This window comes from Pongo abelii, chromosome 2 (assembly GCF_028885655.2).
Source record: "Pongo abelii isolate AG06213 chromosome 2, NHGRI_mPonAbe1-v2.0_pri, whole genome shotgun sequence".
Classification (NCBI taxonomy): Eukaryota; Metazoa; Chordata; class Mammalia; order Primates; family Hominidae; genus Pongo; species Pongo abelii.
The window spans coordinates 14,445,642-14,472,215 of record NC_085928.1 but is presented as its reverse complement, the minus strand read 5'-3'; the positions used below and the strand labels follow the sequence as shown (position 1 = coordinate 14,472,215).

Genomic DNA, 26,574 nt, shown 5'->3' with positions numbered 1-26,574 from the left:
TGAGATTTTACCCAATCTAGAACATCAAAAAGCCTAGGTATCAACACTTTATTTAGTATGTGCGGAGGCAAAATTTCAAAATTTAACATGAATCCAACGGGGCTATGCTACTTCAGTATAATTTAGTTGCATGTTTTTCTTTATACCAATGGAAATCAATAACAACAATAAATCTCAGGACCTACCTCCAATAAGGCTCCAGTTTGAAAGAATTTCAAAGGCTTTTCAATTGAATAATAAAGGCTATGGTAGCTACCCTTAGCCAGGTAAGCTCGGACCAGACCAACCGCTATAACCAGCCACCTAGTAAAAGAGAAAACAGCAATCAGGAAAAAATAAAAATAAAAAAAAAGTAGAATTTAGGTTAATAGACAATAAAAGATATTGTCTTTTATGTGGCAATAAAAGATATTGCTAAAGGTGACCTCAAGCATGAGTAACCTGGATTTATGGACGATAGCTCTCAAATGCCACGCTGTAATGCACTGAAATGCTGCAACACCAACAGCACCTTACCAAGAGGGCTCAGTGAAAGCATAGTGGCACCTCACCCATCTGGAGCTCATTTTTTGGCAACTTTGCTATTGAGATCAAGGCCAAAAGGAAAGGAATAAGCTAAAATGGTCCTTGTGCCGCTAAATTAGGTGCCAAGAAAATCTAAGACGAGAAAAAAACAGTTAAAGGAAAATTTTAAACAGCCTGTGCAGTTAAAGGGTTTTTAATAATTACAGGGTGGAAAGAAGATGCTTTAAACTATTGTTATAATTGTCTCACTGGAACAATTACCCATACCTTAAAATCTATCCTTTTAAAATTAAGAATAAAGGGCTCTTGCTAAAAAAAAAAAGTTTTTTAGCCAAATTTCCTAAAATCAATGCAGAAATGAAAGCCAGATCAATACAAACCACAAAACAGGAAAGCACTTAAGCATACAGCTGTGAATGTTATATTTTTGTTCCACTGTCCTTCTCAAAAATAAACATAATGTTTTGTTAAGTTCCATAATAAAACAAATGGACCTTTTTATTAAGGTATGTCTCCTGGAAGGATTTAGATAAATGTATAGTATCAACTAGGCAATGGGGTGTGTGTGGTCTATGCTATTTCCAAAAACTATCATATAAGGACATCAAATAAGAGTTTGTAAAAGAAGAAATTATTTAATGGTGTAACTGGTACAACCATTAACAGCCTTAAAAAAAAAAGCTTACTTTGCTCTCACGATCCCAATTTATCTTCCTGGTTTAAGACACCACTCCTTACCCTCCACCCCATTCTCTATGTTCATTGCTCAGGAATAGACTTCTTTCTTCTTACCAATGTACCTCAAAATCCTTCTCCAGTCCAATGCCCTCACCGGCTCTTGCTAAGACAACAAGAATTTTATATATAAATATTAATACACACAGTGAGATTCCTGGATGTTCTTTTAAAAATCAATCTATGTGACCACTGATGTGATATAAAGCTTGTAACTGTACTAGTTCTTCATTGACCTGTGAGTCAAGAGAAATGATTTCTAGATCTGGAACTTCTGCTAACAAGTTCTATGATCTCATGCAAGTCACAACTTCTCTGAGCCTAGGTTTCAACACCTACCATTTCTAATACTAGCAATACATATATGATCCTCCCACGATATATTTTCTTTTTCGTGAAAAAAAAGCAAGGTGCTGAATTGTAAAAATATATTGGCATTTGTCTTATTTTAAAAAGGGATAGGGGGATGTATAAACATATTTGCTTGCATCAGCATCTTAAGGATACACAAAATTAACTGCCTCGAGGGAGGGGAGCTGGGTAGAAGGGAAAGGTGGGAGGAAAGATTTTCACTGTATTCCCTTAGGTTTTTCATTTTTAACCCTACCAATGTATCACCTACTTTAAAACTAAATAAAAATGGATGTTCACTATACAATTCTTTCAACTCTTCTGTACGTTTGAAATTTTCATAATAAAATGTTAGGACTTCTTTAAAAATTACAAATGAAGATAACTTAAAAATATATAACAAATTGTCTGATGCTGTGATCCTCCTCACCAAAATGACGAGATAAAGAATTGCAGAGCTGAAGAAACCTTCATCTCCCAGATCAGCCCTTTAGTTTTACAGATGAAAAAACGGAGGCTAGAGAAATAAGATGATTTATCCAAAGTCACACAGCTAGTTAGTGTCAGAGCTTGAACTAAAAACCCGCCGGGATAAGGGATGGACTGAAATGAGGGAGACAGAAAATGGGTAAAACCGTTTCGAGGGTCTATTCTCCCCCTTCCCAGGAACTCTGCCTTCTACTCCCCAGTTTCTTCCCCACCCCAACCCATCCTAAAAGTCTAAACTCATCTAAAGCCCAGCTCTGCTCATGTCGCTGGCCAAAAACTTTGAACGCTTTCCCAATACCTTTCAGATTAAAGCGCAGCCCAGATTTTGAAAACAGCCGCCCAAATGAATGGTCACTCTGCAGCCACAGCTCCTCCACTTCCCATGCTGGCGCCGTTCACCATCCGAGTCTGGCCGCCCAGGATGGGCTCCGCGCCGCAGGTCGTCCGGCCGCCGCCCCCGGCCCCGCACCTGTGGCCAGCCCCACCTTTCCTCCCGCGGCCCTCGCGAGCCAGCGCCCGGCAGCCGTCCCCGCGCCCCAGTGCCTGGGAACTTGGCTCGACCCCCAGCGCAGGAGGGAGCTCGCGGGCAGCCACCAGGGCCGATTCAGCGCTCGGCCGCCCTCAGCGCCCAGGTACCGGGTCTCGGGCACCGCCCGCCGGGAATGCACTGCCTGCGGCGGGCCGCGCCGATCCTATCCACCCCGCCGCTGGCCGCAGGGCTCCCTTCCCGGCCGCGCCGGCTCCCCGCCTCCCCGAGCCCCAGCCTCACCCGGCTGTCATCACCACATTGTAGATGACCAGGTACGCCGTGGCCAGGGGCCCCGGGCCCTTCTTCTTCCTCGTGCCGCTGGCGTCCCCGGCCCCGGCCCTGCCACCGCCGCCCCCATTCCCCTTCGCCGCTGCAGTCGCCGCCGCCGCCGCCGCCATGTCAAGTGCCCGAAGCCCGCTCTCCTAGCGCGAGCGCTTCGGGCCGGACTATGCGAGGCGAGGGGGCGAAGGGAGGGACGAGGGGGAGGCGGGGCCAGGGCCGCGGGGCGGAGCCGGGACAGGGTCCACGGCAACCGCCATCTTGGCTGAGGGCAAAGACGCTCCTGGAGCTCCCGTCCTTCGGCTTGCCTCAGTTGCCACTGCCATCTTGGATCAGGGTAATTCCCGCCTCTTGGGCGCTCCCGGTTACAACTTCGGCGCCATCTTGGATTACTTCAATGTGGCCATCCTCGCCAGGCCCGCTGCTTCTGCCAGCTGGATGTTGCGTCGTCCCTCGCTATTCGCCCTCCTATAATCACTGCTTCCATGTTGAATCAACACAATTATGCTTTCGTTCTCCCTTCTTCAATGGCCCTATCTTCACACCCAAACACTATTGCTCCGGCATCCTGCCATTTTGGATCAGGGCGGTTGACGGTGGATTCGCTTCCCATCAGCCCTTGAGGCTGCAGAGACCAGCCCTTTGCTAGGTGCGCTTTGCTTCCTAACCCGTAGCCGGTTTGGAGATTCCATCTCCGAAGTTTTCTTTCTGACTTTTGATTTTACATTCCTAGTACAGTGGAGAAGCCTAGGCGGCCTAGAATCCAGTGTCGTCCGTGAGTGCTTGGCAGGTGTTCAAGTGCATCTTCCAGCCTGAGACCGCGTGGACTCGCTCATCGTGAGGGCGAGAGGAGGATAAGCCCATTGGGCTGTCGGCTGAGAGTGAGGTGCGGGGTAAGGGAGTAGATTTATAGCTATAGTGACTAAAAATAAAAGGATGTTGGCTTAGGTGGAAAACCTGTCTGCTTTGGGAAGCTGGAGCAGCTTGTGGGCATTGCTTCAACCAGCTGACCCCACTTTCCATTCATTGCTTTGTTTCAGGAGGTTCTTTATTTGTAAACGTCCCCTGCAATTTTTTACACACCCAAGCAGCTCCTTAAATGTATTACTGTATATGTGGTAGTATAAAATATTTATGGGTTCATTCCAGCAAGTGTTTATGGAGTGTCCACAAAGTTGCCCTGGAGTTCATGGCACTAAGTGAAAGAGACAAAGTCATCAGTCTCCCAGGGATTATATAGAGCAGCGGCCCCCAACCTTTTGGTCACCAGGGACCGGTTTCGTGGTGGGGGGGAGGGGTGGATGATGGTTTCAGGATGATTCAAAGGCATTACATTTATCATTAGATTCTCATAAGGAGCACACAACTTAGATCCCTCCAATGCGCAGTTCACAATAGGGTCCCTGCTCCTATGAGAATCTGATGCCACCGCTGATCTGAGGGAGGCAGAGCTCAGGAGGTAATGCTCCCTTGCTTGCTGCTCACCTCCTGCTGTGCCTCCTGGTTCCTAACAGGCCGGGGACTGGTTCTGTCCGCAGCCTGGGGCTTAAGGACCCCTGAGGGAACCAGACGAAAATGCTCGTATTAGTTGGTGAAAAGTGGTATCAGGAAGTTATTACAATAATCCAGCCATGGTGATAGTGGTGTGGGCCAGAGTGGTGGAGATCGAGGTGATGAAAACAACAATGAATTCTGTGCGTATTTTAGAAGTAGAATCATAAGATTTGTAGATATATTAGTTTTGGAGTGTGAGGTCAAAGGCGTTTTGAGCAACTTGTAAGAAACCATTTTTAAGGCGGAAGTCAGGAATTTTGTTTTTTGTATGTTGAATTTGAAATCCTTATTAAACATCCAAGTGGAGAGGCTGCATAGACAATTAGATTTAGACCCTGAGGTTCGGGAAGGAAGTCCAATGGGCTAGAGATATAAATTTGAGAGTTGTCAACCTAAAATAATAAAAAAGGTAAGAATCTAGTTTAAAAGAAGTTTATTCAAGCATAAAGGTTGAAGATGGCTACCTGGGAGCATAGATTCAAGTTACCCTAAATATACACTCTGATTAGCAGCAGTTATGAGTGGGTTTTTAAAGGAAAAAGAGGCAGCTTCTAAGTTGTTTACTAAGAATTTACATTAAAATTACATTAGCTATTGATTGGCTATAAACTATTCTTTGTATCACAGATTCCAGGAACATGAAGATAATGGGTGAGGCTGCTAGTCAGGAACAAAATGTCTAAACAATTTCCCCCAAGCAAACTCTTGTCTCTCTGGGCCTGATAAGTTTTTGCATACTTCACATAGCTCAGACAGCTCAGAGCTGTCTGAGCTATTATCTTTTCTCAGAGTTCTGAGGGTGGTGGTGGTATTTAAATCCATGACATTGTAATCACCCAATACGTTCTTCCTGCCCACTGCACAGACAAAATCAATTCATAGAGACCATGGCATTACAATAAAGAATTTAATTGACATGAGATTGGTCATGGAGATGGAGTTATTACTCAAAATCTTCCCCAAAATTCAGAGGGTAGGGTTTTTCAAGAATAGTTTGGCTAAGATCTGAGAGCTATAGTCAAAACAAAACAAAAGAAAACACACACACACACACACACACACACACACACACACACACACACACAGTTTGGCAGGCAGGAGGCTGGAGGAATGGGTGCTGCTGATTGGTTGGGAATGCAATTATAGGGGTGTGGAAAATGGTCCCCCTGCACTGAGCCTGCTTCTGGGTAGAGGCCACAGGACTGGTTGAGCCAAGAGTCAAAGGTCTCAGTGGGGTCGTCAGCCATCCGAAATGCAGAAGCCTGAAAGGTTATCTTAAAAGGCCAATCTTAGGTTCTACAATAGTGAACTGGGGAAGCTGCAAATCTAGTGACCTCTGGAATAGTGGCTGGTAATCATTTAACTTAACGAAGCCTATGTCTTAGCAGAATTCAAGCTCCTCTTATCCTTCTAACCTGGTGGCTTTTCATTAGTTTTACAAAAGTGGTTTAGTTTTGGGGAGGGGCTATTATCACTTAAACAGTAAAGTTAGCTTGGTGCAAGCCCAGGAATGACCAAGGGCAGTTTTGGAGGTTAAACATGAGAAAGGAAAATCCCAGATTCACTGAGCCAAAGGGAAAAGTCAAGCTGGGAACTGGGTCACACAAACCTGCCTCCCATTTGGTTCCTAAATAAGATAGCTACAAAGATAAAAGCTATATACTTCCCTCACATTTTACCCACAAGGAAATTCCTTTTAGGCCCAAAGATCTTTACTCTAAAACAGTTCTGTTGAATTTCAGCCTGACAATGTAAGTTGATATCTTCACAGGTATGGGACATAGGACAGAACTCAAAGTCTTCCCTCTCCTCACCTGAGACAAATGCGTATCTGATTGCTTCCTCTGCACTATTGTCTACATTATCTTATGTAAAAATACAGATTAACTGAGCCAGACTAAGCCATGAATATTTCCTCCACTCCCAACTCACATGAAAATTGTGTATTCAAAAGGATGCAACTGTTTTATCTTTTTATCTACTGACACAATTTAAAAATATTTCTTGGCTGGGTGCGGTGGCTCACGCCTGTAATCCCAGCACTTTGGGAGGCCAGGCAGGCAGATCACGAGGTCAGGAGTTTGAGAACAGCCTGGCCAGTATGGTGAAACCTCATCTTTACTAAAAATACAAAAATTAGCTGGGCGTGGTGGCACGTGCCTGTAGTCCCAGCTACTTGGGAGACTGAGGCAAGAGAATCGCTTGGAGTTGGAGGTTGCAGTGAGCCGAGATTGCGCTGCTGCACTCCAGCCTGGTGACAGAGCGAGACTCCGTCTCAAAAAAAAAAAAAAAAAAAAAATTTCTCTTCCCCCAGTGTCCACCCTTTCCCCTTTAAGTACTGAAGCCCTCAAAATCATCTTTGGAGATAGGCATATACCTGCCTCCCTGGCATGCATCCTTTACTATGGCAAATAAACCTCCTAAAATGATTGAGACTTGCCTTGATCGTGTTCTTTGATTTACAGAGTCAAGATGGGGACTGGTTAGATCAGATGTCTCTCAGTCATAATTTTCTCACTGTTAGAATTTTTGCAAAAGAAGTTTCAAGACCTCAAGAGATGAAGTGAGAGCCAAAGTTGACAATTGTCAGAGTTCCATCCTTTCCCGCCATTGCAGATTGTTTAGAGATTCTGTTGCTTTGTTTTCCTGAAATTTTTTTTTTTTTGGAGATGAAGTCTTGCTCTTGTCCCCCAGACTGGAGTGCAACAGCACAATCTTGGCTCACTGCAACCTCCGCCTCCCGGGTTCAAGCAATTCTCCTGCCTCAGCCTTCCAAGTAGCTGGGATTACAGACGCCTGCCCCCATGCCCGGCAAATTTTTGTATGTTTAGTAGAGATGGGATTTCGCCATGTTGGCCAGGCTGGTTTCAAACTCCTGACCTCAGATGATCCACCCGCCTCAGCCTCCCAAAGTGCTGGGATTATAGGTATGAACCACCACACCCGACCTTCCTGAATTTTTTAAAGAGAAAGTTGGTGAGCCCAAATTGCACACTGTGATCAGAGGGCACAAAAATTTCTTTGCAAAAGAAATAAAGAAGTGAACCATTTTACAAAACCAAATAATCATCTAAAAGCTTCTTTCATTCATTTGACTGATTTTTTTTTTCAATATAATCTACTTAATGGGAAAGTAGGAGGAGGCAGGAATGCATAAAGTTCTGTTCAGTTGGAAATCGATTTAAAACTCAATGTATCTTCTTGCAGTCACTTAGGCCCAACTCCAGTCTGTTCTTTATAGCAGCAATCTCCAGCCTTTTTGGCACCAGGGACTGGTTTCATGGAAGACAATTTTTCCATGGACTGGGGAGGGAATGGTTTCAGGATGAAACTGTTTCACTTCAGATCAGCAGGCATTAGATGGAGGCTGCAACCTAGATCCCTCGCATGCACGGTTCACGATGGGGTTCATGTTCCTATGAGAATCTAATGCTGCTGTTGGTCTGGCAGGAGATGGAGCTCAGGTGGTAATGCTCACTTGCCTGCTGCTCACCTCCTGCTGTGTGGCCGGGTTCCTAAAAGGCCATGGACCTGTACCAGTCTGTGGCTCAGAGGTTGGGGACCCCTGCTCTACAGTACAGCCAAAGTGATCTTTTCCACATACAACCTTGTTCGTGTCTACTACCTTCCTCTGCCCCACCCCTGAAGATATTTAAATGGCTTTTGATGACACTTAGGATAAAGCATAAAACATTTAATGTGGTATACAAAAATCTGCATAGACTAGACCCTACCTGCCTCCTCAGTCTCACCATGCCCCTCCTAGTCATACTGGCCTCATCTTAGGTCTTCCATCGAGCAGTACTCCTTTTTTGCCTCAGGGAATTTGCACATGCTATTCCAATCATACCTTCCCAACAGTCCCCCAAAGTCTTAACTCATTCCAGCATTAACTCAAAAGTCCAAGTTCAAAGTCTGATCTGAGACAAGGCAAGTCCCTTTCACCTACAAGCCTGTAAAATCAAAAACAAGTTAGTTACTTCCAAGATACAATGGGGGTACAGGCATTGGGTAAATTTTCCCACTCCACATGGGAGAAATTGGCTAAAACAAAGGGGCCACAGGCCCCATGCAAGTCTGAAACCTGGTTGGGCAGTCATTAAATATTAAACCTCTTAAATAATCTCCTTTGACTCCATGTCTCACATCCAGTGCATGCTGATTGAAGAGGTGAGCTCCTAAGGCTTTGGGCAGCTCTGTCCCTGTGGCTCTGCAGGGTACAGTCCCAAAGGCTGCTTTCATGGGCTGGAGTTGAGTGCCTGAAGCTTTTCCAGGTCCAGGGTGCAAGCTGTTGGTGGATCTACCATTCTGGGGTCTGGAGGACAGTGGCCCTATTCTCAGATCCACTAGGTAGTGCCCCAGTGGGGACTCTGTGTGGATGCTCCAACCCCACATTTCCCTTTTGCACTGCACTAGTAGAGGTTCTCCGTGAGGGCTCCGCCCATGCAGCAGAATTCTGACTGGACATCCAGTCATTTCCATACATCCTCTGAAATCTAGGCATAGGTTTCTAAACCTCAGCTCTTGGCTTCTGCACACTTGCAGGCCCAACACCACATAAAAGCTACCAGGGTTTGGGGCTTGCACCCTCTGAAGCAATGGCCCAAGCTGTACCTTGGCCCCTTTTAGCCATGAGCTGGAGTGGGTGGGACACAGAGCACCACGTCTTGAGGCTGCACACAGCAGTAGAGCCCTCGGCCTGCCTAGCCCAGGAAACTATTTTTGCCTCCTAGGCCTCTAGGTCTGTGATGGGAGGGGCAGTTCTGAAGACCTCTCAAATTCCCTGGAGACGTTTTTCCCCATTGTCTCAGCTATTAACATTCGGCTCCTTGTTACTTGTGCAAATTCCTGCAGCCTGCTCGAATTTCGCCCTGGAAAATGGGTCTTTGTTTTCTACTGCATGGTCAGGCTGCAAATTTTCCAAACTTTTATGCTCTGCTTCCCTTTTAAACATAAGTTCCAATTTCATATCATCTCCTTGTGAACGCATATGACCGTTTGCTTTCAGAAAAAGCCATGTGACATCTTGAATGCTTTGGTGCTTAGAAATGTCTTCTACTAGATACCCTAAATCATCTGTCTCAAGTTTAAAGTTCCACAGATCTCTAGGGCAGGGGCAAAATGCTGTCAGTCTCTTTGCTAAAGCATAGCAAGAGTGACCTTTGCTCCAGTTCCCAATAAGTTCTTCGTCTCCATCTAAGACCATCTCAGCCTGGACTTCATTGTCCATATCACTATCAGCATTTTGGTCAGAATCATTCAACAATTCTCTAGGAAGTTCCAAACTTTCCCACATCTTCCCCATGTCTTCTTCTGAGCCCTCCAAACTGTTCTGACCTCTGCCTGTTACCCAGTTCCACACTTGCTTCAACATATTCAGGTATCTTTATAGCAGTGCCCCATTCCCAGTACCAATCTTCTGTATTAGTCCATTTTCACACTTCGATAAAGAACTACCTGAGACTGGGTAATTTATAAAGAAAAGATGTTTAATTGACTCACAGTTCTGCATGGTTTGGGAGGCCTCAGGAAATTTACAATCATGGTTGATACAATTAGGCTTTGTTTCCACCCACATCTCTTCTTGAATTGTAGTTCCCATAATCCCCATGTGTTGTAGGAGGGACCCAGGGGGAGGTAATTTAATCGTGGATGCGGTTACCTCTATGCTGTTCTTGGGATAGTGAGTGAGACTCATAAGCTCTGATGGTTTTATAAGCATCTGGCACTTCCCCTGCTTGCATTTGTCTCTCCTGCTGCCATGTGAAGAAGGATATGTTGGCTTCCATTTCCACCATGATTGTAAGTTTCCTGAGGCCTCCCCAGCCATGCAGAACTGTGTCAATTAAACCTCTTTCCTTTATAAATTACCTAGTCTCAGATATTTCTTCATAGCAGTGTGAGAAGGGACTAATACAATGGTGGACAGCAAAGGAGAAGCAAGCACCTTCTCCACAAGGCAGCAGGAGAGAGAGAGAGCAAAGAAGGAACTGCCAAACACTTATAAACATTAGACCTCATGAGAACTCACTATCACTAGAACAGCATGAGGGAAACCATCCCCATGATCCAATCACCTCCCACCAGTCCCTCCCTCAACACGTGATGATTACAATTTGAGATGAGATTTGGGTGGAGACACACAGCTCAACCATATCACTCCTTTTTTTCATTTATAATTTTTAAAATATCACTAATTCTTCCCCCTCTACTCACTGGAATTTGTACATCTTGCTTCTCTTCTTTTATTGGTTACTATAGAAATTACAGAATGGATCATTAACTCGTTAAAGTCTAATATTAATCAGTATCTTTATCATTTTCCTAAACAATACATAAACCTTTCAAATCTGTCTGGTCATTTTTAATAATCCCTTGTTCCTTGCCTATATGAATTTTTATGAATATATAATACCATGTATCTGTCATGGCACATTGTACATAATAGTTTCACTGCCCTAAAAATCTGTGCTTTACCTATTCATCCCAAACCAGCCTCCTCCCACACCCATAGTAACCATTGATTTTTGACTGTCTCTACAGTGTTGCTTTTTCCAGAATGTCATATAGTTGGAATTACACAAGATGTTGCCTTTCCGTTGTTTTTTTTTTTCACTTAGCAACATGCACTTAAGGTTTGTCTGTGTCTTTTCATGGCTTGACAGCTCACTTCTTTTAATCAGTGAATAATATCCCATTGTCTGGATGTACCTTCTTTTTTTTTTTAACCCGTTCACCAATTGAAGGACATCTTGGTTGCTTCCAAATTTTGGCACTTATGAATAAAGTTCCTATGAACATTCATGTGCAGGTTTTTATGTGGACATAAATTATGTTTTTTATTTCATCTTTTATTTTCTTAAATATTTTATACAGGCTTATTTTATTTTCCCTATATGATAATTCCAATATTTGAAGTTTCTGGGGGACTAAATCATTTTTTTGTTGTTGTTGTTCACTGACTCATGGTGGCTTAATCTCCCTGTAATTTTTTATTGTAAGTTTGTTTTATTGAATTTAAATCAATGGAAATTCCAAGGGCCTACACTTAGGATGCTTTCCTTCAGAAGGACTTTTATATACCTCTGCTAAAAGCCAGATGGCATCTGGACCACTTTAGTGCGCCCTTCAAGGATCCTGGAGCTTCAGCTTCCTCATATTGCCATGGCTCCAGGTTTAGCTTCTCATTCGCAGAACTGGTTTTGGCATTTGCAACATAGTGAAAACTCCCATATCTAATTTTTTAAAAAATAGAAATTAATACAGAAGAATATGACTTCAAAGGTATAGAATTTTAAAACTATCAATATCACCAACCATAAATGAGAAGATTCGTACATTTGACTATATTAAAATAGAGAACTTTTGTTTGCCAAAAGATAGCATGAAATAAGCAAAAAAGCAAGATACAGAGTACAAGATATTTGCCACATGTATAATTGATAAAGAATAGCCTCCAGGATATATGAAAACTCTTTCAGATCAATAATAGACAATCACATTGAAAAAAATGAGCAAAGACTTGAACAGAAGAAAATATAAATGGTCAATAAATGTGCAAATATGCTCAGTCTCTTTATTAATTAGGGAAATGCAAGTATAACCACAGTGAGATACCATTAACTGTCCTCTAGATTGGCTAAAATTCAACAGTTTGATAACACCAATTGTTGGCAAGGGTGTGATGCGGCAGAAACTCTTCAGACTGCTGTTGGTTAATTGGTGTGTTCAGTTTGGGAAACAATTTGGCATTATCTAGTAAAGTTGAAGATACATATATCCCGTGATGGTTATTCTACTGCCAGGTCGATGACCTTAAAGACCTCCTAGGATACGTGCATCAGGATATTCAAAGCAGCATTGTTCATCATACCCCACACTGAATACAACACAATGTCTACCACAGTAAAATAAATAAATACATCATGGTACATTCCTATGATGGGATACTTTAACAGCAATGCAAATGAACAAATTGCAGTTCTACTCAACAACATGGATGAATCTCATAAACAAAATATTGAATGACAGAAGTAAGGCACAAAAGAATATACACAGTATGATCCATTCATCTAAAGTTCAAAATGAGGCCAAATGAAATGATGTTATTTAGGGATACAGACCCAGGTGGTAAAACTGTATAGAAAAGCCAAGAAAATGATTATCACAAAAGTCAGGATAGTGGATACCTCTGATGAAGATAGAGGAGTTTATGACCAAGAGGGGGCAAATAGCAGGGACTGGGAGAGGGTATGAGGAGGGGTTCTGGGAGTAGGAAATGTTTTATTTCCTCACGTTGGTATGGTTCTGTAGGTTTTCCTTTCATGATGATTCATCAACATGTGTATTTATGTTTATGTCAGTTATATTTCATAATTGTTTTAAACAAAGGAATGATCAGCACAAGGAGAGGCAGAGGTATGACATCCAGGAAAAGTGCACAGGTAGCTTCACCATTGTTGGTGATGTTCTTAAGTTAGGTGTGGATTCATGAGTGTTCATTTTTATGCTCATAACTTACATATACTTTATATGTTAGATACATCTTATATGTTAAATATGCATAAGCAATTTATAATAAATTAAAAGCAGAGAGGAATCCTGATAGTAGGAAATAGGATGGTTTGCATCAGGATTGTCATCTAGGGAGCTATCGTATAGTTAATCTGGACATAATAAGAATGTTAGAGACTGGAGTCACTGCCATCTCTTTCAGGGAAGCCCTATTGACAGACAGGGGCCATATTTTCCACCATATTATTCTCATTCCCCTGACTACATACATAGATGCTAAGACTATACAGCAAAACCATGAAATGTTTATCACAAAAGTCAGGATAGTGGATACTTCTGAACTGGAGGTGGGCACCCCTCTTTCTTATCTTTTTGTCTTCATAGAAAAGGCACAAAAAGACGTATGTACTAACGAAATTTCCAGGTTCCTAAATAATGGAGACTAACTCTTGGTTAGTTAGAGAGAAAATGAATTTATTGAAAGGACATTAGATAGCTCACAAAATTGATGGAAAAGCTGAAGAATGAGGCTTGGAACTTGGAAAGGAGCCATGGGAAATTAGGCAGCCAGAAATAGAGACCAAATCAATACACATGAAGCATCTGGTTAGTATCCAACTGCGTCTGTCATTGGCACAACCACCATTGGACATTAGACAGTACCCTTATTGCTTCCGCTTCCACCTCTGGAAAGATTCTAAGTGCCATTTGCTTCTTTCTGTTACTCCAGAATCAAGGTCTTATGTAGGAGTGTCTGATTGGAAGATCCTGTGCCCAAATTCTAGAGATAAGGGATCTGGAAAAGGGGATATTTGTCCATACTTGAGCTTCTTTATTGGAATTTTTTCCAAATAGGAAGTGTGTTTAGATACTAGGAGGCCAAAAATGAAAAACTCCTATCACAGGGAATATTAGAAATAAACATATCTGGCCTCTGCCTATTCACAGCGAGGAGAAAAGATTAATAGGATCAGTTAAGATCTGTGAAATTCACAGGGCCATGCTTTTACTTGGAGACAAGGGATTCTGCATAGTCACTGAACTGAAAGGCAGCCAGGCTTTCTCTTCCTTCTGCTTTGCAGTGCACCACTCTTTCTCTTTTCTAGTCTTTCTGCCTGTGATTGGCAGTGGGAACTTGGGTGGAATTCTGATCAGTCCTGTCAGGCCAGGAAGCTATCTTCAATTCAGGAAGGTGAGATGTGACCCTGCTGCTGTCTCCAAACTGGCCAGCATCAGAGAACTCTTCAAGGGTATGTTTTTGGGTGCCTGACCAACCATGAAGACAACTGACATTTGGGCCGGGCATGGTGTAATCCCAGCACTTTGGGAGGCCAAGGCAGGAGGATCACATGAGCTCAGAAGTTTGAGGCCAGCCTGGGCAACATAGTAAGACTTTGTCTCTACAAAACATAAAAATATTAGCTGGATGTAGTGGTACATGTCTATAGTCCCAGCTACTTGAGAGGCTGAGGCAGGAGGATGGCTTGAGCTGGGGAGATTGAAGTTGCAGTGGATGGCAGGCAACAGAGCAAGATCCCATCTCAAAAAAAAAAAAAAAAAAAAAGACAGCTGACATTTGGATTCTTGTTTGGCTGATGATCTAGTTTTTCTGTCATGCAAAACCCTGGAGGAAAAGAGGGATGGGTGATAGGATTCAGACTCTAAATTCCACCCTAAACTTCCAGTTAGTGGTCCCTTAGACTGGCTGGTGATACAACATAATATGAAATGGCTATATCAGATTCATCTCTTTGAGAATCTGAACTTGGAAGAACTGAGCCCTCAGCAGATGTGGGGAGAGAAGAGACATATGTGAGAGGCTGTGTGATAGTTGCCTTAGTATTTGATGACTCTGCGATCAGCTGCAGGCCATAGTCTCCCTACAAATAGTTAATGAACACACTAATGAAGTTCAATCACATTTATGAATAAACACTGATTAAAACAATGAGATAGATGTCTTCCTCTTCTTCTTTTTCTTTTCTTATTCAAAGTGTCAGTGACACTGTTGGCAGGGGTATAAGAACAGTTGTGTTCTTACACTTTGCTACTGAAAGTATAGATTGATAGACTTTCTGGAAGACAGCTTGGAAATACATAAATGCATACCGAAACTTTAAAATTATGCGTGTCCTTTGACTCAACAATTACACTTCTTGGAACTTTTTTATTTTTATCTGTTTTAGAGATAGGATATTGCTCTATTGCCCAAGTTGGCTTCAAACTCCTGGGCTCAAGTGATTCTCTCACCTCAGCCTTCTGATAACTGGGACTACAGGCAAACGCCACTGCACCCAGCCATTGGAATTTATCCTAAAGAAAGAATTTAGGATGTGAAAAAAGATTTAGTTATAAAAGTTCATTCATCACTATGCTATTTACAATAAGGATATTTCCAAACTGTTGGAAACAATCTAAATGTCCAGCAGTATAGACTGACTAAATTATGATGGAAGCTTAAAATAGTATATTCAGCCATTAAAAATGGTTTTGCAGAAACTTACTTTTAAATGAGGCTTCTGAGTCAAAAACAAAAACAATTAATCATTCATAGCAAAAGCAGCAGCCCAAGCAACATCCTATGTTAGTTTCCAAGGGTCATCGTGAGGGCGAGATGGTACCTGCACATGCAGTAGGGTGCATTACAGGAGAGGAGCCCTGTAAAAATTAGGAAACTCTGATCTTATATATAACTGCCAGAGACCTGCCCATCTTCCCCTCCAGAGAGAGAGAAACCTTAGTTTACTCTGGAATGTAAGCAAGTCTTGTCCAGAAAGGGAGGAAGAAGAGTTCTTTATCTTTACTGTCCTGGACCATCTCCAGGGAGGTAAACATCTCTACGCTTTGCTATCCTGAGATGTCTCCTTATATAAGTATTCTTGAATTGTTTGCAATTGCCTTTGATCAGAGGACCTGAGCCATGCAGAAAAGTGAGATGTTCAGGGTAAATCTTCTAACATTGTTTATATGTGAAGGGCATAAGAGTGTTTATGAAACTGTCAATTTTTTTTCTCAGTTTGAAAAAGTTTTTATGTTTTATTTCCTATTTTTTAGAGACAGGGTCTTTCTCTGTTGCCCAGGTTAGAGTACAGTGGCATAATCACAGCTCACTGCAGCCTTGAACGCCTGGGCTCAAGCCTCAGCCTCTCAAAGTGCTGGGATTATAGGCATGAGCCACCATGCCTGGTTTTGAAAAAGTTTTAAGAGAAAGTTTGGGAAAATAATATTGCATAGATGTATTTGACATGGACGTTGTTTAGAATATGCTAAGTAAAAAAGTGGATTATACATGGCATGTAGTAAGATCCCATTTTGTAACAATTAGGTACAGGTATTTGTCTATGGCGAAAAAAATCTGGAAGAGGGTATACCAATATATTACTAATGTTTATTTTTGGGTGAGAGACAGCATCATTTATTTTAAAATGTTCTTTCTGTTTATATGTGTTTTGCTTTTTCTCCAATGAATGTAGTAGTTTTTGTGATTAAAATTTCTTTCTCTTTCTTTTCTTTTCTTTTTCTTTCTTTTTTTCTTGACAGGATCTCACTCTGTTGCCCAGGCTGGAGTACAGTGGTGCAATCATAGCTCACTGCAGCCTTGAACTCCCAGGCTAAAGCAATCCTTCTGCCTCAGCCTCCTGAGTAGCTGGGACTACAGGTGCATACCACCACATCTGGCTAATTTTTAAATTTTTTGTAGAGACAGAGTCTCCATATGTTGCCCAGCTGGTCTTGAACTCCTGGGCTCAAGTGATCCTCCTTCCTTGGCCTCCCAAAGTGCTGGGATTACAGGCATGAGTCACTGCACCTGGCCTTAAATTTTTTCTTTGTATCAGAAACTATAATTCCTCTTTTTCTTTCTATCTTCTATTGAGGGTAGATATCAGTAATATGGGTTTTTTGTTTTTTGTTTTTTATTTTTGCTAGTTTAGCTAAATCTTGGATAAACTTAAACTTCCCTATATGAGGGAAGAGAAGAGGGTAAGAGGAAAATAACAATACTAAGAGAGAGGATGGAGGCCGGGCAAGGTGGCTCACACTTGTAGTCTCAGCACTTTGGGAGGCTGAGACAGGTGGGCTGCTTGAGTCCAAGAATTTGAGACTAGCCTAGGCGACATGGTAAAACCCCATCTTTACAAAAAATACAAAAATTCGCCAGGTGTGGTGGTGGGCACCTGTAGTACCAGCTACTCAGGGGACTGAGGTAGGAGGATAGCTTGAGCCCAGGAGGTCGAGGCTGCAGTGAGCCTTGAGTGGGCCACTGTACTCCACTGCACCAGACAAAACCAGAGAGAGCATGGGGGAAAAGTAAAAACAGGGAAACTTGGGAGAAGACGCAGGTCTTGCGGGGGTTTGAAGCGAAATGCTGATTGATATAAACTCCTTTATCCACATCCCTTACAAAGTCAGTAAATTCTTTGATGTTTTTGTATGAGTGGAATTTTTAGTGGGAACCTCAGAGAAAAGGAAGAGGAGACAATAGTAATACAGGTTGCATTTTGGGTGTTGTATAGGAGCTTCAAATGAATGTGCTTAGCTATATTTAGATTAAATGATCACCTAGAATAGTGGTTCTCAAACTCTTAAAAGTTATTGAAGATCCTAAAGAACTTTTTCTAATGTGGCTTAGAACTCTGTATTATTTATCATATTAGAAATTAGAACTAAGAAATGTAAAATCACAAGAAAATATAAGCCCTCAAAATGATGACATCGTTACACATCGGGGAGACTGTGGAAAACTCCCTTCTACATTTGTTGGTGAAAGAGGGTGAAAAAGACAAATAACAAGTTAGCATTATTATTAAAATAGTATTGACTTCATGTTCTCCCTAAAATGCTCTTGGAGTTCCAAACCACACTTTGAGAACCACTGACCTAGAAAATTAATATTTTGTGAGGTAGGATATTGACTTCTACTTTTGCCCCATTTTCTCTTTTCTCTCTAGTGTTCTGTTGTTTGTATATTGGACCTCTTCTGATTCTTTTATCTTTTCTCTTCCGTTGTTCATTGTCGTCTTCTTGTTTTTCTTCCCCTCCCCCCACTCCTTCTCCTCCTCCTTCTTATTTTTTCTTCTTCCTTTTTCTTCTTTCTTCTTCCTCTTCTCCTTCCTCCTCCTCCCTTCCTAATCTTCCTCTTCCTGCTTCTCCTTCTCCTCCTTGTCCTCCTCCTCTTCCTTTTTTTCTGAGACAGGGTCTTACTGTGTCACCCAGGCTGGAGTGCAGTGGTACAACCACAGTTCACTGCAACCTTGACCTCCTGGGCTCAAGTGATCCTCCTACTTCAGCCTCCCAAGTGGTTGGAACTACAGGCACACACCACCACACCTGGCTAATTTTTTTTTAAAATTTTTTGTAGAGATGGGGTTTCATTATGTTACCCAGGCTGGTCTTGAAATCTTGGGCTCAGTTGATCCGCCTGCCTTGGCCTCCCAAAGTGCTGGGATTACAGGTGTCAGCCACTGTGTCTGGCCTCTTTTTTTATTTCTTCCTGGGAGATTTCTATAATTATGTTTTCCAACCTAATTCTTTGAATGCTTCTTCAATTTTTCATTTTTATTTTTTGTATATAGCATCCTGTTTGGTTTTGGTTATAATATTTTCTTACATTTCTTTGAGGATATGAATTATTGTTTTCCTCTCCTCCCTATATGATCTCTATTTCTTCCAAGTTCTTTTTAATGCTTGTTGTCCTCTTTGTCTTTTGTGTTAGAAAATTTTCCTCAAATATCTGATGTTATTTAGTTGTTTGCCTGTATTTAAGAGTGAAGCACTAAAAACTGAAACTGTGTGACTAGCTGGGGCCCGTTTACTGTGGGCCTTGCTGTAGAATGCTCATAGTCATTAGAATGACCTTAGCACTATCTGACAAATCCATGATAATGCAGAATTCAGTTGGATGTCATTTAATGTCCACAGGGGTGTGACCCTACCATAAAGAAGGGCATGAAAACATTTTGGGATTCTACCAACTCCAAAAAGGTTTTAACAGACTGTGATGGTTAATATTGAGTGTCAACTTGATTGGATTGAAGGATGCAAAGTATTGTTCCTGGGTGTGTCTGTGAGGGTGTTGCCAAAGGATATTAACATTTGAGTCAGTGGACTGGGAGAGGCAGACCCACCCTCAATCAGCTGCCAGCGCTATCTAATCAGCTGCCAGGGTGGCTAGGATAAAAGCAGGAGGAGGAAAGTGGAAGGACTAGACTGGCTTAGTCTTCTAGCCTCCATCTTTCTCCTGTACTGGATGTTTCCTGCCCTCGAACATCAGACTCCAGGGTCTTCAGCTTTTGGACTCTTGGACTTACACCAGTGGTTTGCTGGGGGCTCTTGGGCCTTTGGCCGCAGACTGAAGGCTGCACTGTCAGCTTCCCTACTTTTGAGGTTTTGGGACTCGGACTGGCTTCCTGGCTCCTCAGCTTGCAGACGGCCTATTGTAGGATTTCATCTTGTGATTATGTGAGCCAATACTCCCTAATAAACTCCCTTTCACATACACATTTATCCTATTAGTCCTGTCCCTCTAGAGAACCTTGACTAACACACAGACTTAAATAAGAATCCTGAGGATCCAATGGAATGACCATAAGTATCTTTACAGGTAGTTGGAAAACATTACATATCTAAGGAGAATTGAAGAAATGTAAAACCAAGTAGTGATGAAAGATGTTAGCTACAATATTTTTTTTGAGACAGGTTTTCACTCTGTCACTCAGGCTGGATACAGTGGCACGATCATGGCTCACTGCAGCGTCAGCCTCCTGGGCTCAGATAATTCTCCCATCTTAGCCTCCCGAGTAGCTGAGACTACAGGCACACACCACCACACGCAGCAGTTTTTTTGTATTTTTATTTGGGACAGTGTTTCACCATGTTTCCCAGGCTGGTCTTGAACTCCTGGGTTCTAATGATTCACCTGCCTTGGCCTCTCAGTGCTGGGATTACTGTGCCTGTCCTAGCTACAATCTTATTTGGGGTTGCAAACTCCAGGAATAAAGGAATGTTTAGGACTGAAACTCAAGAACTGGATTTTAGAATCCAAAATGTAGTGACTACAGAAAGGAACTTAGCTTGGCAATCAGAGTCACAAGAAATATTTCCAGGGTGTCTTATAATTCCAAGTCTCTTGCTCAGCTGAAGTGTTTGGTCAGAGTAAACTCAGCCAGCTGAGAAGATGATGTTCCCCTAAGAGGAAAGGCAGTGTTTCTTCAAATAAACAACTTTCTTTAACTTTATGAAATTTAGAATTTAGAAAAATTACAAAGTAAACATATGGTATTAAATGTTAGTTTAAAATCCTTATTTTAGGTACTCCTTTTTATTCTTTTTTTAGAGATGGGGTCTTGTTCTGTCCTGTCAAGGAGCAGGTGTCCCTGAGAACCCAAACATTCCAGAGAGTATCTGAGAACCTACCTGGGAAAAAAGTCCCATAACACACACAGTAGGCAAAGAGCCAGAAAATTAGTTTAAAAGCAGCATAGGGATGGGAGGCAGCATGGGTCTCTACAGCTGTCCTGCTGCTGTGCGGGAGTACCTCCTATATAAGTCCTAATAAACTCATCTACTTGCCAAACTGGACTTGTCTGAGTCATTTTTTGGTCTCTTGGCTCCCTCCCAACTTGGGGGAAGGTTTTTCTATATGATTCCAGGTTTTTCTCATTACAGGCATGATATCCATGCCTGTAGTCCTGAGCTACTTGGGAGGCTGAGGCAGGAGTATTGCTTGAGTCCAGGAGTTTGAGGCTGCAGTGAGCTATGATAGCACCACTGTATTCCAGCCTGGACGGTACCTTGCTCAAAAAAAAAAAAAAAAAAGGGCGTATTAGAGAAACAGATTAGCCTGTGATTCCAATTTAACATATAAATTGTGTAACTGACTTAGATTTGGGATTCAAGATTTAACTCTTACTAAATTTATAACAGTATTAGACCATTTAAGAGACATTAAGTCTTTTTGTATTTATAAATTTAATTACTATGAGACTTATTTCATTTGAGAAGTTATTTGTCGGAGCTTTTCTTGGGAAGTTTTGTTATAAGCCAATTGAAGAATTTAAAATGAAAATGAAATTATTATACACTAGTAATAATTTTCATTTGTTTGTTTGTTTGTTTTGAGATAGGGTCTCACTCTGTCACCCAGGCTGGAATGCAGTGAGGCCATATCAGCTCATTACAACCTCTGCCTCCTGGGTTCAAGAGATTCTCCTGCCTCAGCTTCCTGAGTGGCTGGGATTACAGGCACACACCACCATACCTGTCTAATTTTTTTATTGAGACGGAGTTTCACCATTTGGCCAGGCTGGTCTTGAACTCCTGACCTCTGAAAGTGCTGGGATTACAGATGTGCACCACTGCACCAGCCATGTTTGTTTGTTTTTTGAGACAGTCTCACTCTGTTGCCCAGGCTGGAGTGCAGTGGCACAAACATAGCTCACTGCACTCCTGGCCTTAAGCAATCCTCCCACCTCAGCCTCCCAAGTAGCTAGGATTACAGGTGTTTATTACATTTATCAACATGATTTAAAAATGATTAAGGGAATTAATTAATTAGATGCTAAAAGTTCCCTTAAAAGTTAATATTGCATTTTGGTAGATTTTATAAACCTACCAAATCAGATCTGGAAAGTGAATTTAAAAGTTTAAGGAAGAACTAGGTTTTAAAATTTGCAATAGGTAAAATATGAATTAAAAAGAACAAAATGGTCTCTGAATAATTTTTCTGTGTGCAAAAATTGCCATTAAATGCATAAAGTACCCACATTGACAATTTGATGAGAATTGGATGTTTTTATTGAGAAATTCCCATATGACAGTATATGTGGGTCATTTCTCTAGATTGTCCAGTTTCCAAGAACAGTCCTTCAATCCCTTGCCTGTGCAGGAATAACCTGCAGCAGGGCTGGCTTCATGGGCCAGCATCCCATGCAGTCTCACAGGGCCTTGCTCTTAGAAGGACCTGACACTTGTTCTAATGCTCTGCTCAAAAAAAAAAAAAAAGAAAAAAAAAAAGGCATATTAGAGAAACAGATTAGCCTGTGATTCCAATTTAACATATAAATTGTGTAACTGACTTAGATTTGGGATTCAAGATTTAACTCTTACTAAATTTATCACAGTATTGGACCATTTAAGAGAAATTTTGCCATCTTGAAAATTTTATTTTAAACAAGGAGCCCTACATTTTTATTTTGCACTGGGCCCTGCAAATTCTGTAGCCAGTCTTGCCCTGTAGTCAGAGTTCTGGCAGCCAAGCAGTAGGAGAGGGCTGGAGTTTTAAAGGTCAGTGTGCAGACTCTCCCCAGTCCCTAAGTTTTCTCAGTTGCCTCCCTCACCCGCCAAGTTGTGCCTGTTGTCCACTAGTCCGTGGTCTCTCCAGTCCAACTTTAAAAGATCCACTTTCCTGCCAGGGTTGGGGGGAGGGACTGTCAGCTGGCCATATGGGCTAGAGGAGGAGGAGATGAGGGGGATATCCAGTTCCTCTGCTTTTGCTAATTCTGTGGTAGGAATTACCTTGCCTTTTTCATTTGTGTTTTTGAGACAGGGTCTCATTCTGTTGCCCAGGCTGGAGTGCAGTGGCATGATCATAGCTCACTGAAGCCTTGAACTCCTGGACTCAAGTGATCCTCCCACCTCAGCCTCCCGAGTAGCTAGGATTACAGGTATGCACCACCACACCCAGCTTGAATTACCTTGTTTTTGAGGCTTTCTCCCCTGCAGACACTTGCAGAATGGAAAAAGTTGAAACTTAAAATTAATTACCAATTAGCCTATTCCAAAATTTTGCTGACATCTCAACTCTAATGTATCTCCTTTCTCATTCTTTGCCCTTATGGGTTTATGCCTTTTGTACCTTTATTAAGGTTTTGGGAGAGACAGGAGAAAATGCGGGTGTTCAATCTGCCGGGCATGACAAGTAGTCTCAATTTAGCTTCCATAGAAACAACTACTTTTCTCCTTAGTACTCGATTTTTGTTGCTTTATGTAATACTTAATCAAATGATATAATTACAATGACAAGTACAACTGGCATAAATAAGTTTAAGAACAAACCCATTTTGGCTGGGTGTAGTGTCTCACGCCTGTAATCCCAGCACTTTGGGAGGCCAAGACTGGCAGATCACGAGGTCAGGAGATCGAGACCATCCTGGCTAACATGGTGAAACCCCGTCTCCACTAAAAATACAAAAAAATTAGCCAGGCATGGTGGCGGGCGCCTGTAGTCCCAGCTACTTGGGAGGCTGAGGCAGGAGAATGGTGTGAACCTGGGAGGTGGAGCTTGCAGTGAGCTGAGATTGTACCACTGCACTCCAGCCTGGGCGACAGAGCGAGACTCTGTCTCAAAAAAAAAAAAAGAACAAACCCATTTTGACTCTTGGTAAATATGCACCTCAGTTAGTGGGGACAGAAGTATGCGGGCATTAGTCATTTTACAGAAGGAGTGAGAGTTGTGGTTAAGTTGGGCAAGTTGGATTAAATGGAGATTAGTCAGCTGAGTTTCTGTTTTAAATAAATGAATATAAGGCATTCATTAAGAGGGTGCATTATTGAAAGTCTAAATGATTTGGCTTCTTGGACAACCAATTTAACTTTAAAGAAGCTAATCTGTCTTTTTTTTTTTCTTTAGAAAAGAATGGGGTTTCATTCTTTTTGCCCAGGCTGGAGTGTAGTGGTGTGATCACAGCTCACTGCAGCCTCAATCTCCCAGGCCCAAGCGATCCTCCCTCTTCAGCCTCCCAAGAAGCTGGGACCACAGACACATACCATGACATCCAGCTAATTAAAACACTATTTATTTTTGTTTTTATTTTTTTTTGTAGAGACGGGGTCTCCCTATGTTTCCCAGGCTGGTCTTCAAGGCTCAGGGAATACTCCTGCTTTGTCCTCCCAAAGTGCTGAGATTACAGTTGGGAACCATCGTGCCCGGCCTAATCGGTCTTTTAAAAAGCCTTAAGCAAACAAATGCCTTTCTGGGATCGGAGTCTTTTCTGCACTTTGACATGGGTAGTATCGAAGAGTCTAGAGTAACCTCCTGATTCTTAGCCCCTGCTCTGTCCTAACTCCCAACAATCCCTGCCTCTGCCTTGATCTCCTAGTGGACTTTTGAGCTGCTTTGACCTCAAAGACCTTGGTTTGCATGTATGAGTCATACCTTGTGAGGCTCCCTTTCATAGGTACCTGGCTGTCTAGCCTCTAGCCTTTGGGGAATTCAGGGCAGACTGACTTGTCTTTCTATTGGCTTCCTCCTATGCAGGATGTTAGCTTCAGTTTCTCTGCTCTACGTCAGTTATCCATTCTTTGTTTTCCATCTTCCACAATTCTGATATTTTCCATCTGTCATCACCCGTATTTGTCTTTATATTTGAAGAATTTACATCTCCCTTTTTTTAAATTTTATTATTATTATACTTTAAGTTTTAGGGTACATGTGCACAATGTGCAGGTTTGTTACCTTCATAGGTGGGAATTGAACAGTGAGAACACATGGACACAGGAAGGGAAACATCACACACCAGGGACATCTTTTTTAAAAACATTGTTATCCCTTTACTATCAGTTTAATGAAAGTTCTGAGGGGTAGAAAATCACTGCTTCTCTTGAGTAATTCATGTTTGACTTTCTCTCTACTGTGGTAGGTTCCTATTTCCTAAGCTGATATTTCCTTGATCTCTTGATTCTTCTGAAAACAAGAGTCTCAGTTTTTGGCTTTCTAGACAATTTGAAAAAGACATCTACTCAGCCTTCAGAGCCCTATTTGTTCTGGGATAATATGCAGCCAGAAAGAAGTCAATGTAAGTCAGCTTTTGCAAATATCAATTAGAACTTAGGGGATGTGTCAGGATAAAAGTTAAAGCGTAATTAGTTTAAGTCAAGCTAACTCTGGGAACTTTCCTCTTGATAGAAAAATAATACTCATAAGGTCAGATGAGCTTTTCTCCTTTGACTGTGAAGAAGGGAATATTTAGGGACTGGAAGTTAAAACTTTCCTTAGAACGAGATTTAGATTTGTAACATTTCCTAAACTCACAGCAATTGTTTTTTTGTACAATTGCATGGCACTTTCAGTTTCAAAGATCCTTTTTTTTGGGAGGTGGGTAGAACTTAAAATAATACCTTCCATCTTTAGTACAGTTGTTGGTGGGGTATTGGTTCCAGGACACCCCCACAGATAACAAAATCTGCAGTTGCTCAAGTCCCTTATATAAAATGGCATATGTAGTATTTGCATGTAACCTATGCACATTTTCCTGTATGCTTTAAAACATCTCCAGATTACTTATAATACCTAATACAATGCCTACACATCACTTCTTTCGCATAGATTCAATGTAGTACTAGGTGAGCAGTAAATTCAAGTTTTGCTTTTTGGAATTTTGTGGAACTCCCCACCCCCAAATATATATATATTTTATATTATATATATAATATATATATTTTTATATAATATATATATTTATATAATGTATATAATTTTACATATATAGTTTATATATATATATATATATATATTTTTTTTTTTTTTTTGAGACAGCATCTCGCTCAGCCACCCAGGCTGGAGTGCAGTGGTGTGATCTCGGCTCACTGCAACCACTGTCTCCCGGTTTCAAGCAATTCTCCTGTCTCAGCCTCCTTAGTAGCTGGGATTACAGGCACCTGCCATTATGCTCAGCTAATTTTTGTATTTTAGTAGAGACAGGGTTTCACCATATTGGCCAGAGTGGTCTTGAACTCCTGACCTCAGGTGATCTGCCCACCTCAGCCTCCCAAAGTGCTAGCATTACAGGCATGAGCCACCATACCTAGCCTCCCACCAAATATTTTTCATCTCCAGTTGATTGAATCCATGGATTTGGAACCCATGGATACAGAGGGCTGACTGAATATAACTTTTTCACATATTTGGTTTTTTTTTTTTTTCTGCAGAAATGTAATCAGTTCTTTCAGAGTAGAGATTGTTTCTGATACATCTTACCATCTCTGAGTGCCAGAATGAGGGCGTACCATAAGGTCAGGCACATAGAGCTTGTTTAATCTTTCTATCAAGCCATGAGTGAGGAACTACTATTACTCTAATTTTATAGCTGTGGAAACTGAGGCACAAGCTACACAGCTGTAGTAAGAGGTAGAGGTAAGAGGTAGTAACTTATTTTACAGAGGGAATGAAAATGGTGGGTAAGTTGGACAAGTTGGTTCCTAGGATAGCACCAAGAGGAACTGACTCCACTGATTAACCAGCTTAGCTGCCTCCTACCCAAGCACACTGCAGGATTTGCCTTCAGTGACAACATGCAAGGTGCTTTCCGGAGAGACATATCTGGGACTTCATGGAGCTTGCAGAATCGGTTGTATGACTGCTGGCTAATAGGTGTTTGACAAGTTTGGCCTGAGACTATCTCTGAAACATACCACCTGAAGCGTGGTTGTGGAGAAGCCCCATAGCTCAATCTATATCTTAACTATTGGAGGCTACTGATACCTGCCTTAAAGATGTTATTAATAATAAATATGAATGACCAAATTGACTTAGGTTAATTTGTAACCTCCTTCTCCCTTAGTTATCTCCAGCCAAAAGAAATCTAGTCTAAGAGAGTCACAAA

General features: G+C 41.8%; 1 protein-coding gene and 1 long non-coding RNA gene across 10 annotated transcripts in view; one reads left to right on the top strand and one right to left on the bottom strand.

Annotated features, from left to right (window-relative positions):
• The window catches only part of HACD2 (3-hydroxyacyl-CoA dehydratase 2), a 90,381-nt gene extending 87,283 nt beyond the window's left edge, over positions 1–3,098 (bottom strand). The window contains exons 1-2 of one of the 3 annotated variants that reach the window (XM_054550248.2): positions 2,870–3,098; positions 186–303 (exon numbers count right to left, since the gene is read on the bottom strand). In XM_054550248.2, the coding sequence (XP_054406223.1) occupies positions 186–303; positions 2,870–3,027 (276 nt within the window). In that variant the 5' untranslated portion in view covers positions 3,028–3,098. 3 annotated transcript variants of the gene reach the window in all.
• Positions 3,099–3,563: 465 nt separating this feature from the next.
• The window catches only part of LOC112132771 (uncharacterized), a 96,861-nt gene continuing 73,850 nt past the window's right edge, over positions 3,564–26,574 (top strand). For all 7 annotated transcript variants that reach the window (XR_008523561.2, XR_008523559.2, XR_008523560.2 and 4 more), the window contains exons 1-2: positions 3,564–3,801; positions 22,521–22,638. This is a non-coding gene — a long non-coding RNA (uncharacterized LOC112132771). The remainder of the gene's footprint in view (positions 3,802–22,520; positions 22,639–26,574) is intronic.